This window comes from Vicugna pacos, chromosome 5 (assembly GCF_048564905.1).
Source record: "Vicugna pacos chromosome 5, VicPac4, whole genome shotgun sequence".
Classification (NCBI taxonomy): Eukaryota; Metazoa; Chordata; class Mammalia; order Artiodactyla; family Camelidae; genus Vicugna; species Vicugna pacos.
In genome coordinates, this window is record NC_132991.1 from 16,023,630 (window position 1) to 16,040,113 (window position 16,484).

A 16,484-nucleotide genomic window follows, 5' to 3' on the forward strand; every position below is an offset into this window, starting at 1 on the left:
CAAAACCCTTGGTCCGTGTATTTAAAAAAAACAAAACAGCAGGTAGTTAAATTGTAAACCAAGCAGTACTAACTATAAAAATAGTAGTTTAAGGATGATACTGTTGTGGATTTTAATTGTTGGAGGTATTTTCATAGAAAAGATGATGTGCTGGGTCTAGAAACTGGGAAATAGTTGGTTAAATATGAGGCGGTCCTGACTGAGCAGAGACAGGTGAAAACCTTTGGGACTTAATGAAACTGGAGTGCAGGCTGTCTGTTGAAGGGAAGTAAATAAGATTATTAAGGAAGGAAGGACCAGGTTTTAGATATTGTCCAAAGCTAAGTAAAGGAATCTAGATTTGGTGCTTTAATACCAGTGATTCTCAAACTTTAGTGTGCATCAGAATTATAGTTTATGACTCTATACGTCTGAGGTAGAGTCAGAAATTTGTGTTTCTAACAAGTTCCCAGGTGATGCTGATACTGCTGGTCAGGAGACCACACTTGAGAACCATTAAAGAACAAGTAGAGAGAGATCCTTGATTTTAGAGTGGCAAAGTGATATGATGAGAGTTGTTTCAGAAGATTTGGTAAACTGAAGGTGAGTGAGTGAGCTACTTTGATTAGGCTGGTGATTTGGAGACTGGAGAGAAAGGATAAAGGGAAGGTTGTAAGACATTTCAAATGAGTAGCTATGCTTGATGAAATGTAAGAGTAAAAAAAGAAAATCAAACATGGAACTGCAGTTTCTTGTCTGAAAGAATGAAGATAAAGTGGCAAAGTCAGAAAAGTAGTTTCAGACCTGTTGAATTGGAAATAACAACGTAATGTCTTGAAGGTAATTAGAAAATGAACTGGAATCTTGGAGGGTGGGATCAGGAAATACTATTTAATGGAAAAATGATTACTTTCCCTTAGTTTCTGTAGTGAAACTAGTGTTTATAGTTTGTGAGAAAATGTTAAGACTTTGGAGTCTTTTAAACCTTGAGTTTAATGTTTGAATGAAAGTTCTTGTCAGTATATTAGGAGCCATATGAACAATTTACTGAAAGGACTAAATAGATGCCCATAACTCTTTGCCATTTATCCATTAAAAAAATACTAAGTGCCCATGTGTCAAGCACAATGCAGGGCTTTAGGGCTGTGGTGGTAAGTGAAAACAGATGGTCCCAGCTCTTTACAGTCTAATGGAAGAGACAGACGTGAATCAAATAATAGTACAAATGACTCTGTAAGTACAATTGTAGTAAGAGTTAAGGGGAAAAAACCTGGTCTTTTAAGAGCATATAAGAAAAGAACCTAATATAGAGTGAGGAATCAGAGGAAATGACCCTTAGGTGAGATTTGGAGAGGTTTCAGGGATAAAGTTTCAGGGATAAAGCTATATTTTTCTAGTCAAATCTCAATACTTGCAGGATAGAGTCCAGTTTTTGTCGTATTAGTTAGTACTGATAGAATTCAAACAATAAGTATTTTAAGATATTCCTTTTATTAGAGCTGTATTTAAATTATTTTTATTATAATAATACCTTATTATAGAATTAAAGAATATCACCTGTAATCCTACCACCAGGAGACAGCTACTGTTAATATTGAGAAAATTCCTTCTTATCTGTGTATTATAAACTTTCTGTATTAAACTATATTAATGCTTATTTCTATAGCTTCCATTTTTTCATTTAACATATGGACATTTTCTCATTTCTTCAAATGATCTTCAAAACATTTTTAATGGATGCATATTAGTCCATTGAATGGATATACTGTTAATTTAGGACTCATTGCTGCAGTTGGACTTTAAGATAGTTTCCAGTTCTTTACCTTTATAAATGTAATGTACATTTCACATTGACATTTTTGCTCACAGATGTATGCATTTAAAATTTTTATTTCTTTTTTTGTGAACATGTTATTTGTGGAGCACTCATAAAGACTGGTAATTGCCATTTGACTGAACTTCCCCAAATATTGTATTAATTAATATCTTTTAATTTTAAAGAGGGAGTTAATTAGAAGGTTCAGTTGAATCATAAAAACTGGTTTATCATTGCTCATTACTATCATTACAACAAAAGTGTAAATATTAATTTATGCTGTTACTGAAGGGAAAAACTTGATGTTTTTGAATAAATTTTGAATAGAGTTAACTCTAGTACCCTGCACTATGTAGATGTTTTAGGAGAGCAATGTTGCTGTTAGATTTGCATCATACTTAAACTGTATAAGAAGTCAGCTTCTTAGAATAATAACATCATCTGAAAGTGCCTTTTAATATGTATTTAAACTACCACTGAGATTCGACAGTTTTTATTTGCTGATGTTGAACATGTTGCTAGTCACAATTCTTTCTCTTTAATGGCTCTACTTGATCATTAGATTTAAAGGTCAGGTGGTGGATAGTTTAAAAATCTGCTGTTTATTCCTTAAAGATGAGAAATCTACTTTAAGTTTCTTGCCAGCTGTCCCTTAAAACTTGTTTTATTTTAATGGGCAAAGTTCCCAAATAATGTTTTCTTTTGAGGGGAGGAGGAGGCAGATCAAGGAATTCATAAATATCTTTAAGGGAAAAGTTAATTTAAATCAGTTACTTTGAGGGTAGTGAAGAGATTTTCAGTTTTGTAATTATCTTTAATAATATTTGTCTATTAGTTTTTACTTCTGTTCCAAATTTATTATATTCATTTCAATACAGAGAGATTTACTTTACAGAATTCAAAATGAGTTGTTGGGTAAGCCATAGGCTTTAAAAAAATAAAAATCTGAGAATTCTTGGACTAGAGATTATTTCCATTTTTATTCTACATCCATGAATTAGACTAAGAGTACTAAACTTACTGAGCCTTCTCTGATAAAGGTGCTAAAATGAAAAAAATCTTTTAAAGAATTTGTATAACAATGAGAAAAATGTGGTTATATATTTAGAAAGTTTTTTTCTCCTTCCTAGGTTTATATCGAAAGTTGAAGAAGTCTTGAATGACTGGAAACTGATTGGAAACTCTTTGGGAAAGCCACTTGAAAAGGTCAGACCTATTTGCTGGTGTTTCTAAATTTTGAAACTTCCATTTTTAAGTCTGCATTTGATAAATTCGAAGTAAATGTTTTTTAAAGTTATGTATAATCTATGAACATAAAATTGCATCTGGAAGAACTTGGATTTGAATCTCTGGCAAATAATATTTGTAAGATATTTGTGAACCTTTTTTAAATAATAAAATTTTATATGTATGTCATTCTTTGTGGGTGATTTTATTTGTTTCTTCGGCTGTTTACTTCTCTCTTGCTTTCTCTCTTAGAATGTTGGAAAGTTGTTTTTCAGATTTTTTTGGTCAGAGAAAAATTGCAACTACCAAATTCTTAGGTAGAGTATTCTGCTTAACTAATGAGGAAAAATCTTGGTTTTAACAAGATTTGTTGTTAGTAGTTATTTTATTCAGTTTTTGTATTTTATGATACTACTACTGTTTGTTCCCTCCCCTTCTTTTATTTTAACTTTGTGGATGTTTTGAGGATATTTAAGAGTGAAAAAATTATTCAAAATTGGGGCAGAACTAATCCTAATCTAGGATATTGATGGTTTTGTTCGTAAACCATACTTTAAATGTTTACTGAAACGTGTGCTCTGAGAACAGACATAGATTTTATGTATTTCACTATAGGGAACTAATGAGTTGATTTAGGCTTGTAGAGATGCTTTGCTTGTTAGATAATTCTTTTCAAGTAAAATTGATCATTGTTTTTATTGTAAATCTATTATTAACTGCACTTTACCCCTCTGTAAAGAACTCTCGGTTCTCAATATTTGTAGGGTTTTTTAGCTTTATGGTGATGTTAACAGAATTTGAGGCTCAGAGCATTATGATTTTCTTCTTTATCCATATGAATAAAATCAGAAAAAGTAACATAGAAATCACATCATTTAAAGATACAATGAAATATATAGAATAAATTGGTTTACTATGTTAAAATATTTTATGATTGCATTTTTGAATAAAGAGAAAACGTGAAGTTCTCAAACACACATTCTATTCTACTTGAAACAAATACACAATTACAATTGATATAGATGCTAGTAAGATTAAAGGCAAAACAAGTTGGGAAAGAGTTGGAAATGATTTGTACTATCGAAAAAGAGAGCTGAACTGGGTAGTTGTGAGCTCTGATATTACATTCCTTAATTCTTTGATTTACAATATTCTCTGGGTACCCTTTATGTGCCAGGTCTGAAGAAATAGTTAACAAGATAAGATCCATGTTTGCCATTTCACATAAATTCTCAGGAGAGAGAAAAGTAATTGATAAGTAAACAAGTAAGATTAAAATTCTAGATGCTAAGTTCAATTTTGGGATTTAAGTTGGGTAATGTATTCAAAGTAGGTAGCATACCGCCAGGCAGGTAGGAAGGACAAAAGGAGTGTTCTCAACCTTTTTCTCCCTACAGGGAGTAGTAAATAAATCAGACATAGAAAATACGAACAGATTTCAAGGTGAGCTGTAACTGTGATGAGTAAGATGAAAGAAAGTATGAAGGATGGATTACTCAGCATAAAAAAGAAAATTTAGAGAATACCTTTATAAGAGATTCTAATTTGTGTGAAGGATGATAATTACCAAGTCTCTTTGTCCACTGAAGGGGAATTAAGAGAAATTATTTTTAAAATACCTTTAATTAAGGAAAATTTCAACCATATATGAGGTAAACAAAAATAGTATAATGAACCATCATGTGCCTGTCACCCAGTTTCAATTCTTTTTCTTATTTTAATATTATCTCTCATCCCCACCCCTACTAGGTTTTTTAAAATAGTTTTTTAATGAAATACACATAATGCACAAAAATTAACTGCTTAATTTTGATAAATATTTACAACATGTAAGACTCCTCATTCAAGATACTGGACATTTCTTTCAGCCCAGAAATATCCCTAGTGAACCTTTCCAGTGGATCCTCAAATTCTCAAGCTCCTCACTCTTGCCTCCCCTTGCCTCCCTCCCCCCTCCCCCACACCACCAAGGCATCTGCTGTTCTTTTTTTCTTTTAAACCATAGATTACTTTCACCCGCTCTACAGATGCATACACTGGTATCATACGGTACATACTTTTTGTGCCTGGCTTTTTTTTTTTTTACATGAGATTATTCTAGGTTGTTGCGTGTATCAGTGTTTTTAATCTCTCAGTAATAGTCTATTGTATGAATATACCACAATGTGTCACTTGTTGACAGCTATATCACTATTATGAATAAAACAACATTCTTATATAAGGCCTTTTGTAGGCATATAATTTTGTTTCTATTGGGTAAATATGTAGGAGTGGAATTACTGAGTCATAGGCTAAGTCTATGCTTAACTTTATGAGAAACTGCTAACACTTTTATAATATTTTACCTATCCACCAGCAATATGTGAGTTTACGTAATTTCATATCCTCACCAACAACTGGTTGTTTGATTATTGTAAAGTTTAGTCCTCCTAATGGGTATGTAGTTTGTGGAGTTAGTTGTATTTTTCTTTCTGGTTTTAGTTTGTATTTTTGTGATAAATATTGATACTGACCACTTTTTTCATGAACTTATTAGCCATTTGTGTGTGGTCTTTTTTGAAATTTCTGTTCAAGTTTTTTGTCTGTTTTAAATTGAGTTGAATTTTTAAATTGAGTTGTAGGAGTCTTTTAGTTCCTTTATATATTCTACTTTAAGTCTTTTCACAGGTAGTAGCTTTGCAAGATTGTGAAAATACTATGTTTTCTTCTTGAATGTATCATTTTAGCTTTTATTTAGGTGTATAACCCATCTTGAACTAATGCTGTGTATGGTGTCAGGTGGGATCACAGTTTAGTTTTTTACATACGGATATCTTGTTGTAAAACCTTCTGTTGAAAACATTTCTTCCTCCACTGGATTGCTTTGTAGCCTTTGTTGGACAGTTGACCTAGGGGGATCACCTTCTGGAATATGCATTCTGTTTCTTTAATCTAATTGAAATCCTGATGTCAGTACCACATTGTCTTGGCTACTGTAGTTTAGGATTTTCCCACTTTGGCCCTATTGAAATTTTGGGCCAGGTTCTTGTGGGGCTGTCTCAAGTATGACAGTTTTAGTAGAATCCCTGTCTTCTATCTACTAGAGGCCTGTAGCACCCTCCCAGTGGTGAAAACCAGAAATGTATCTAGACATGGCTAAATGTTCCCTGAGCTGCAAAATTGCCTGCAGCTGAGAACTACTACATAGCTTTAGAGTAAGTCCTGGACTTAATGTAAATTCTCTAGTTTTTGTTTTCTGAAATTTTGTCTATTCTAAGACCTTAATGTTTCCATTAGGAATTTTAGAATGAGCTTGTCAGTTTATATTAAAAGGACTATGATTATACTGGGATTGTGATTGTGTTGAATTTATGGATTATGTTGAGAAGTAACATTTTGACAGTCTTGAAGCTTCCATTCATGAACATGATACATCTCTCCACTTATTAAATCATCTTTATCTCAGCAGTGTTTTGTAATTTTTGGTGAGGTCTTAAATATCTTTTGTTAAATGAATTACTGAGTATTTTATGTAGTATGATGCAGTTGTAAATTGAATTGCTTTTTAATTTTATTTTTCAATAGTTTGTTGCTAGTGCATAGATATACAGTAAAATTTTGTATGTTTTTGTATCTTGAGACCTGGTTAAATGTAAAGATAATCTTTTTGTTGATTCTTTTGCATTTTGTACATTCCTAGTCATGTTGTCTGCAAATAGGGACAGTTTTACTTCTTTTCCAATTTTGTACCTTTCATTTCTTTTTATTGCACTAACCAGGACCTTCAGTAAAATTTGGAATAGAATTGTTGAATAGACACCCTTGGCTTCTTCCCAGTTTTAGGGGGGAAACATTCAGTACTTCAATACTAAGAATTGTATGTAGGTTTTTCATAGGTGTCCTTTATAACACTGACAAATCCTTTTCTTAATTAGCTGAAAGTTTTTTTAAGTTATGAGTATTATTATTTCAAATCTTGTTCTGTACCTATTGAGATAAAATCACATGGTTTTTCTTTATTCTCTCAATATGGTTAATTATGTTGGTTAATTTTTTTATAGTGGTAAAATATGCAGATGGTCTCTAACTTAAGATGGTTCGACTAAGGATTTTTTGTTGGGTATGGTGCAAAAGCCATACACATTCACTAGAAATCGTACTTCAAATTTTGAATTTTGGTATTTTCCTGGGCTAGTCGTATGCAGTACAGTACTCTCTTGTGATGCTGGGCAGCAAGGTGCAGCTTCCAGTAAACCATTCAGCCATGAGGGTAAGTGACTGATACACTTAAAACCATTATGTACCCATACAACCATTTCTATTTTTCACTTTTGGTATAGCATTCAGTAAATTATATGAGCTATTCAACATTTCATTATGAAATAGGCTTTGTGTTAGATGATTTTATCCAACTGTATGCTAAGTGTTCTGAGCTCATTTAAGGTAGGCTAGGCTAAGCTATAATATTAGATAGGTTAGGTGTATTAATGTCAACTGAAGCTATTTTCAACTAATAATGGGTTTATTGGGCCATAACTCCATCATAAGTCAAGGAAGATTTGTATATAAGATTTATCATTTTAACCACTTTTGAACATAAAATTCAGTGGCATTAAGTATTTTTACGTTGTTCAAATTTCCATCAACCCAAACTGAAACTCCCTCTCCCTTCCACAACCCCAAGCCCCTGGTAACCACTATTCTTCTTTTTTTTCTATGCATTCACTTATTTAAGTCCCTCATATAATTGGGATCATACAGTATTTGTCCTTTTGTGTCTACTTTGTTTGATCTAGAATAATTAGTGTATCTTCAGGGCTCATCCATGTGGTAGAATGTGTTAGAGTTTCATTTATTTTTTAAGACTGAATAATATTCCATTATATTTATATACCACATTTTGCTTATCCATTCATTCTACTGTCATACTTGGGTCATTTCTTCTCTCTGGCTGTTAATAATGCTGCTGTGAACATGGGTGTACAAATATTTGTTTGAGTCCTTGCTTTCAATTCTTTTAGATATATACCCAGAAGTGGAATTGCTGCATCATATACTAATTCTGTTTTTTGAAGAATTGCCATACTGTTGGCTAAAGATTCTGTTTTTCTTTATCTAAAAGTATCTTTGTTTTACCTTGTTTTTGAATAGTTTTCCTGAAGAATTCTAACTTGAAAGCTCCCCCACTACCACAGTTCTTAAAGATACAGTTCCGTTGTCTTCGGTTCTCTATAATTTCTAATGGGAAGTTAGGTGTCAGTCATATTTTTGTTCTAGTTTTGTTTTTTTTTCTTCAGGCTACTTTGAAGTTTTTTTTTTTTTTTAATCTTTTTAAGCCATCTATCTATACACATAGATGTATTTTCTTTGTATTTTTCCTGCTTAGTTTTATTAATACTGAATATGTAAATTTTGAAATTTCACAGAATTGGGGAATTTTTGGACATTATTTTAAAAATATATGTCTTTCCTATTCTCTTTTTTCTCTCTGATTTAAGTTATACTTGACCTCTTGATACTGCCCCACAGGTCTCTTAGGCTCTGCTGTCTTCAGTCTTTTTTTCTCTCAGATAATTTCTCTGGATTTATCTTTGAGTTCATTTACTCTTTATTCTTCTGTCTCCAATTTGCTGTTAAAGCTACCTAATATATTTTTCAATTCAGTTACTGTAGTTTTTAGATCTAGAATATATATTTGGTTCTTTTTTACAATTTCCAGTTCTCTGTGATTGATCATCTTTAAGTTATTTTGAAAATATTTTCCTTTTGTCCTCCATTTGCAACATCTAGGTTTTGAGGTTGGATTCTGTTTATTGCATTCTCTTAAGTATATGTCACATTTTTTTGTGTGTGTTTTTTTTAATTATGTGTGTGTATCCAGCAATTTCTTAATTTTGTGCTTGTATTTTGTGTGAAGTGTAGACTAGATTCTTTTGTGTTCCTAAAGGGTATTTTTGTTGTTGTTGTTCTAGCAGTTTGCTTAATTGAATTAAAATTCCATTTTCATTTCAGAGGTCACAGCAGCTGAAATCTTTCAGGTTTCTTCTTTGTTATTGTGCCCTGGAGTCTCTACTGCACATACATGATTTAGCAGCTAGCCAATATTTGGGGCAGAGTTTATATGTAAATTTTGGGGCTTACCCCCTTGTTGTGCACATATTAGACTGCTCTTAGGTCAGCAGTTCTCATGATGTGGTCTGAGGACGTCTGTTGAACCCTGAGAGTCTTTTAGGGGTTGACAAGGCCCTGCCTTTTCCAAATACTTTATGTATGTGAGGTCTTTTTTCTTTACATGCTTCAGTGAGAACAATGGATTGCAAAGAGTGAATGAAGGCACAGATATGAGAATCCAATTGTCTTTTTAAAACTATATGACCAAGAGATTTACAAAATGTAAAACAGTGCTACACTTGTCATTCATATTTTTTGTTCTGGAAAATACTAAATTTTTTTATTTTAATATGTTATAAGTTCATTGAATTTAAATTTTATACTTTTTCCTTTTTAATTTTTTAAAACTTTTTGTCCAACTAGTTCATTTTAATTTTTTAATTTTTATTTTTTGAGGGGGGAAGTACTTAGGTTTGTTTATCTATTTTTTAAATCTATTTTCTATTTTACTGGGGATTTAACCCAGGACCTCATGCATGCTAAACACATGCTCTACCACTGAGCTATAACCTCCCCCACATCTCTTTTAATTTCTTAGATGGGGTACTCAGTACTTTTCAAGAGTATAAAGGAGTCCTGAGGCAAAAAAAACTGAGACTGCTGTCTTAGACAAAAAGTTACAAACATGCAAATCTCATCAGATACAGTTTCACTTCTTCATGGATAAACTCTCAAGTTTTTGCTTCCATTTTGGTCATTCTCCAGAGCCTTGGAAAAGTACGCTGCTTTTTTTTTTAAACAAGATTTTATGATTTTTATCTAAAGGAGGGCTAATCTGACTAACCTGCTTTTTCCATACTAGACTTTAAAATGCTGGGAAATGATTTTAAGAGAGGAGGAAATGGCAGTTATTGACAATTAGCTATGTTACCATGCAATATAACTGTGACTGTACCTGTTAACTTAATCCTTAGAGAAATTTCAGTGATGAAGTAATAACCCATTTTATAGACAGGAAATGAGGCTTGGGTACTTGTTGCCCGAGGTCATTCTGCTAGAAGTTAGATTAAGCAGAATTAGACCTAGGTAGGTCATGCAGGCGTTCAAAACCCATGTTTCTATTTTACTCTGGTCTTTTTGGTTTCAGAGATTTAACTGAATGTAAAATTATATAAAGAAGTATTAGAATAGATTTCTAAAGGCAGATTTTGGAGTTTGTTTCTTGGGCTTAATAGATAAAAATTTTGGTGGTATGAGTAGGATCATGCTTGTAGGCAGGGAAATTAAAGAAATGACCTTTTAAATTCTTTTTAGCCTTGGAATTTCATGATTCTATGTATCTATCAAAAATTGGAAGTACTTTTTATGAAATGTTAAGTTTAGGTATGGCATGATCTGATAATAGAACTGTTTAGTCAGTGACTCTTATCCCACTGAAAAATTTATGGAAGAAAGATCATTAATTTTAGAATATTAACAGAAGAAGAATGACTATCGTAGTATTGAAATGTGTTTATATTTTTTATACCCACCCAGTAGATTGGAATGACATTTATTTCAGTACTTAAATTTCATGTGGCAAATGAAATAAATTTGAATTACAGGTTTTCTCTTGTGTGAGAAATTTCCCAAACTAAGGTATAACAGTAGGTCTAACTTGTGACTGATGAAAACATTATAAGCAATTTAGATTTCTTTATTTGCATTCTCAGAACATTTGTTACATGGATCATTAGAACAGGGGAGTGGAGTTTTTTTTTTAATTAAAGTTTTGGGAAACTTCATGGTTGAGGATCAGTGATGAAAATACAGTGTTCCTGAAATGTAGTAAATCAAAATGAAAGTGATGTTGAGCTACCTATAACATTTTTAGGAATAGGATTATTTAAGATTTATAGTCATTTTTTCTTTTTTTTTAAATAGTAACCATAATGTTTAAAGCTTTTCTGGATATAATACAGAAGGAAACAGGTCAGTATTTTATTATATTTCCTCTTCTTTCAAATTGGAAAATTTTGAAGTTCATTGCTGTTACTGTGTCGAAATTTTTATTGTAGTATAAAATGTTTAGAGATAACTTTGAGACAGCATAGAATAGTGATGAGGAGTATGGGCCCTAAAGTTATATGGCTTATGTTAGAATTATGGTCTTTTATTTATTTTTAAAATTTTTATTAAGGTATAGTTGATGTACAATGTTAAATAAGTTACAGATGTACAACATAGTGATTCACAATTTTTAAAGGTTATACTCCATTTGTAATTATTATTAAAAACTGGCTATACAAATGTAAAAATTATTTGTTCTACTTCAGTGAAAAATGCCCTTGGTATTTTGAAGGGATTGCAGTGAATCTATATTGCCGTGGGTAGTATAATCATTTTAACAATATTAATTCTTCCAATCCATGAACATGGTGTATCTTTCCATTTGTTTGTGTCATCTTTAATTTCTTTCATCTATCTTAAGAGTTATCCAAGCACAGGTCTTTTACTTTCTTAGGTAGGCTTATTCTTAAGTATTTTATTCTTTTTGATGTGATGGTAAATGGGATTGTTTCCTTAATTTCTCTTACTCATAGTTTGTTTTTAATGTATAGAAGCACGACAGATTTCTGTGTATTAATTTTGTATCCTGCAGCTTTACTGAATTCACTGATGAGCTCTAGTAGTTTTCTGGTGATAGAATTCTAGTTTTACTGCTCACTCTCTTTGTGGCAGTGGGCCATCTCAGTTTCAGTTGCTGCTGCTGTTGCCTCTGTCTGTCTGTCTCTCTCTCTTGAAAGTATTCACCAGAAGTTTTAAAATGATACTTGATTTAGAGTAGAATAATAAACTAATAGAATTACTAAACACATTTTAGCTATAAAAAGTATTGTTTCTCAGAGCTCCTAGAAGTTAAAAACTTAGAACCTAGCTGAGAAAAAATAAAAACTTTACATAATGTATTCTGGCTGAAAAAGTTCAGGTTTCATCAGAGATAGATGAGTGGTCTCTTCAGACATTTTTAGTTCTATTATTTTCTAGTTCTTTTCTATATTTTAAAAGATTTTTTGCTTGCCATTTAATTGTACCACAATGTTCTTTTGAGTGTGAGAAGTCAAATTTTCAGTATACATCATTAATTTGACTTTGAACTTTAATTTGTTACAGGACATATGGCACTAAAACAAATAGAACTATACAAAAATATTTCTAAACAAAAAAGACCTAGCCAAAATCATTTACTTGCTTATTTTAGACAATATTTATTGTAATAAAATCTCTGCAGTGTAATTCTAAAGAACAAACATAAGTCTGCTAAATGAGCTGTTCATAAATTAATATTCAATTTCATTAAATGATGCCCTTACTTAAATTTTACTGCTTGGCTTGTTATAGGTCACATTTTGTTATAACGACGGTTATAAATACGACCGAACAGTTATTTTTAGTGAAACATACAATAATAAAGCCATGATCATTTATGGAAGGTGTGGCAGTTACATCTCTATTGCTATAACTCTTAACCTTTTTTTTCTCCAGCGTACAGGCAGAGGGTGTGAAGCAGTACCATTAGTAATGATAGTTTGCTAATTCATGTATTAGCACACTGCCTGGTCTGTGGTTAGTAAATGCTAATTGATTTACTCCCCAGAATACCTGATTAACTCTCTGAATTTGTATTCTCTTTGCATAAAATACACAGTGTACACAGATCACGTTTAGTTGCTTGAGATTTTTGTTAAAATATGGTGGCATTTTTAAAAGCATTTTACTAAAGGTGGCAAGTCTTTTCTGGATGGTCTGGTGCATTTTAAAGTAAATAACTAGTTTAATTTCTCTGCCTTTACTTTTGTAAGTAGCCTTCTTTATATTTTGTTTTTTTCCCTCTGTTGACTTAGTAATTTTTCTTTTTTCCTTTGATTTTGAATAAGTAATTTGATTTTTTTCCTCCTAATGAATTTTATATGTACTGCAGTTGGCAAGTCTAATGGATGAGTCATTTTCTAAAAATATGGTTGTAAAAATGGCTGATGAGAATTTTGACTGCATTTTCCTATAGAGGGGAGGAAGTGTTTAAATTATGTTTTCTGGGTAGTGCCCAGAATGCTTATTACTGGAGCCGTGTAATAAGTCTCTTCTTTTCAACTACTTCCTTTTGTTAGTTTATTTGTTTTATTCCTGTTTCATTCATTCATTTAGAGTTCCTACTGTGGATCTGGAATTGCTACCCTGCTTCCTGTTTATCATAACAACCTCTCTGCCCTCTGTCACCTCCAGATTGTTAAATAGTTTACCTCTTAACTGTAGTCATTTTATCCACTCCTCAGCTATCATAGTCAGCCCTCCGTATCTGTGGGTTCCACATTTGTGGATTCAACCAACTGAGGATCAAAAACACTGGCAAAACTTGAATTTGTGGCACTGGCAACTACTTATATAGTGTCTATATTAGGTATTATAAGTAATGTAAAGATGATTTAAAGTATACTGCAGGATGTGCATAGGTTATATGCAAATACTACACTGTTTTATGTAAGGGGCTTGAGTATCTGATGATTTTGATATCCAAAGGGGCTGTGGGAGAGATGTCCTTGAACTAGTTCCCCGCAAACCCCAAGGAAGGACTATATTCTTTCTGTTCCTCCCTCCATGAAGTGTACAACCAGTGACTTGGAGCTGTTCAAGCAGTTAATCCCAAATTATATCTCTGAACTCAGTTGTTTAAGAAAATTATAATGGAAGTTAGGTTTTATCATGTTATCAGAATCAGAGTTAAACCAGTTTAAAGGATGAAGCTCTTGATGGACTGAGGGACTTGCCTGTTACGTCTAATGGGAGTTCTTAACCCAGAGTTTTAGGTCTCTTTAAATTGTGTACATGCTTAATTTTTTAAAATACGTGATTGATTTTTAATGTGAATGTGTATTTTCCTGAAAGATGGTCCAGAGGTCTCATCAGACACTTAACAGAGTAAATTAAAGAGTAAGATTAAAGCTACTGTATTGAATTTTACTTTGTATGCATTTATTTATTATTTTAAAATGTATTTTGTTTTTGTGGAATACATATCCAAAGGCTTGCTTGGTCATGAACTTTTCTACCCTGACATACAGGACAAATAATTTTTTAAGTTGGTGAAATTTGTCCTTAATATAACTTTTACCTCCTTAGCCTTTTACCAGTGCCTAGTCTCCAGGCCTCAAGTTTTGCTAGCCAGCCTTACGCTTAAATGTTGTATACTACAAAATTATCTACTTCTTTTCCTTTGTTTCCTGTTTCTACTCCCATCTCCAGAATACAATGCTAATCTTACTTGATTAAGTAGAGAGCAGTATTATTAACTTAATTTAAAATATTTGAATAGATGATAATCACTTGACCTTAAAAAAAAAAGTATTTTGGTTTCATATTTTACTAAACTGCTGCAGGAAAAATGAAAGTCAAATTGAAATTGTTCCTCTTCCAAGGAGAGGTCCTTATCCTATCAATGACTAAAGTAATTCTCGGAAACTGCTTTTGGGCTTCTAGCCTGAATTCCTTTCCATCATTAATCCTCAGGTTTTTAAAGTTTTTAAAAGAATGCTTGTGGGATTTCAGAAAAATGTAAGAAAAGTAAATAAACAGCTTTAGATTGTCTGGAGAAATACTTGGGGCAAGATATTTGTAATATGGCCTAGAAAGTTGTCTTTTGAAGTCAATTTCCTGAAATTGTCGTTCCTGTCCTTTGCGTTTTCTACTTTTAAGCTCAGAATTCTTTCATTAAAATTTGAAAAAGCCCTTTAATTCCAAAAATAGTATAACCAAATCAAATGATGTTTGTATTTTAAAAGTGCTGGTTTCCTCCTCAGCACTTCGTTTACCCATCTACTTTTCAGAGCTAACAGTGTTTACTGTTTGATAGTCTGTTCTGTGTGTGCATGTTACACTTAAAAAAAGATAATCTGTCTTGTACAACTGCCTTTTTTTAAACTATATTTTGTTGGCTTTTTTTTTTTCAAGATGGGGCATAGACATCGGTTTCATTTTAATGCTTGCATTATAGTCCATTGTATGACTATCCCATAATGCATTTGTACATATCCCTGTTTAAAAGGTGTTTAGTTCGCACTTTTTGCAGTTGTAGTTCTGGGGTAGTAAGCATTGTTGTACGTACATTTGCATACTTGTATGAATATTTCTGTAACAGATTTCTAAAAGTAGAATTACTGGTCAAAGTGGGTGTGTTGTTGTTTTTTGTTGTTGTTTTTGGTTTTTTTTTTTTTTCGATAAATATAGCCTGCTTTCCACCAAGATGAATGTACTGATGCTCCCCCCCCCATGCATGGTATGTGAAAACACCCATATCCTCAGTCTTCCAACACTTTTCATTATGTTTTTGTCAATATGAAAGACTAAAGCTATCTAATTTTATGTTTTCCTGAGCACTGAGGTGAGATTGAGTGTTCCTTCATGTTTATTAAACATGAGAATATCCCTTTTGATTGCTTGTTATGTACACTGACTGATTTTCTTGTCTTTAAATTACAGTAGGAGTATTTTTTCAGTTGTTCTTTATATGTTCTAGATACTAATCTCTTATATATGATTTGCAGATATTTTCTCCTATCCTGTGAGTTGCTTTTTCACTCTGTAGATAGTGTCTTTTGATGCACAAAATTTTTTATTTTAATGAAGTCCACTTGATCTGTTTCTTCTTTTGTTCCCTGTGCTTTTGATGTCCAGAAAATCATTGCCAGGTCCAATGTCATTAAGCTTTTACCATGTTTTCTTCTAAGAGATTTTCTTCAAAGTGATGGTTGTAGATCTTATGTGTAGATTTTTGACACATTTTAAGTTACTTTTTCTATATGAAATAAGGTAAGAGTTTATATTTTTAAGTAGTTTTTTAATGATGTCTAGATTTCATGTACAAAGGGCCTCATGACCCTAAGATTAGAAATTTATGCTTCTCTAGTTTTTTTGTTTTTATTAGTTATTCTAAAGATTTTTTTAATAAAACATTTAAATATCTACTGAGAGTTAGTTTTTGTGAATGAAATGAGGAGGTGATCTTTTTTTCCTGGATGATGAACTTTTTCTGAACTACGATTATGTTCTCTTTAACAGATTTTAAGTTCCATACATACTTGGATTTATTTCTGGAATATGAATACTTTGTGTTCATGTATATACACCATTTTATTTTAATTACTGTAAATTTATTGTACATTCTGGTATGACAAATATTCTCCCATTGTTTTTCTTTTTGAAAATTTTCTTTGCTATTCTTACATTTTTATTCTCGAATATTAATTTTTTTCCTTGTAACAAAGTAGTTTGAAGGACTTTTTGAGGTGTTTTATATTGAATTATTAATAAAGAACTTTCTAGTTTTAGTTAAGTACAT

At 31.9% G+C, this 16,484-nt stretch overlaps 1 protein-coding gene across 1 annotated transcript in view; it reads left to right on the forward strand.

The window, feature by feature from the left end:
* Positions 1 to 16,484, forward strand: part of RAB3GAP1 (RAB3 GTPase activating protein catalytic subunit 1) — a 90,819-nt gene that overhangs the window by 1,210 nt on the left and 73,125 nt on the right. The window contains exon 3 of the mRNA XM_072960901.1: positions 2,926 to 3,001. Coding sequence (XP_072817002.1) covers positions 2,926 to 3,001 — 76 coding nt within the window. The remainder of the gene's footprint in view (positions 1 to 2,925; positions 3,002 to 16,484) is intronic.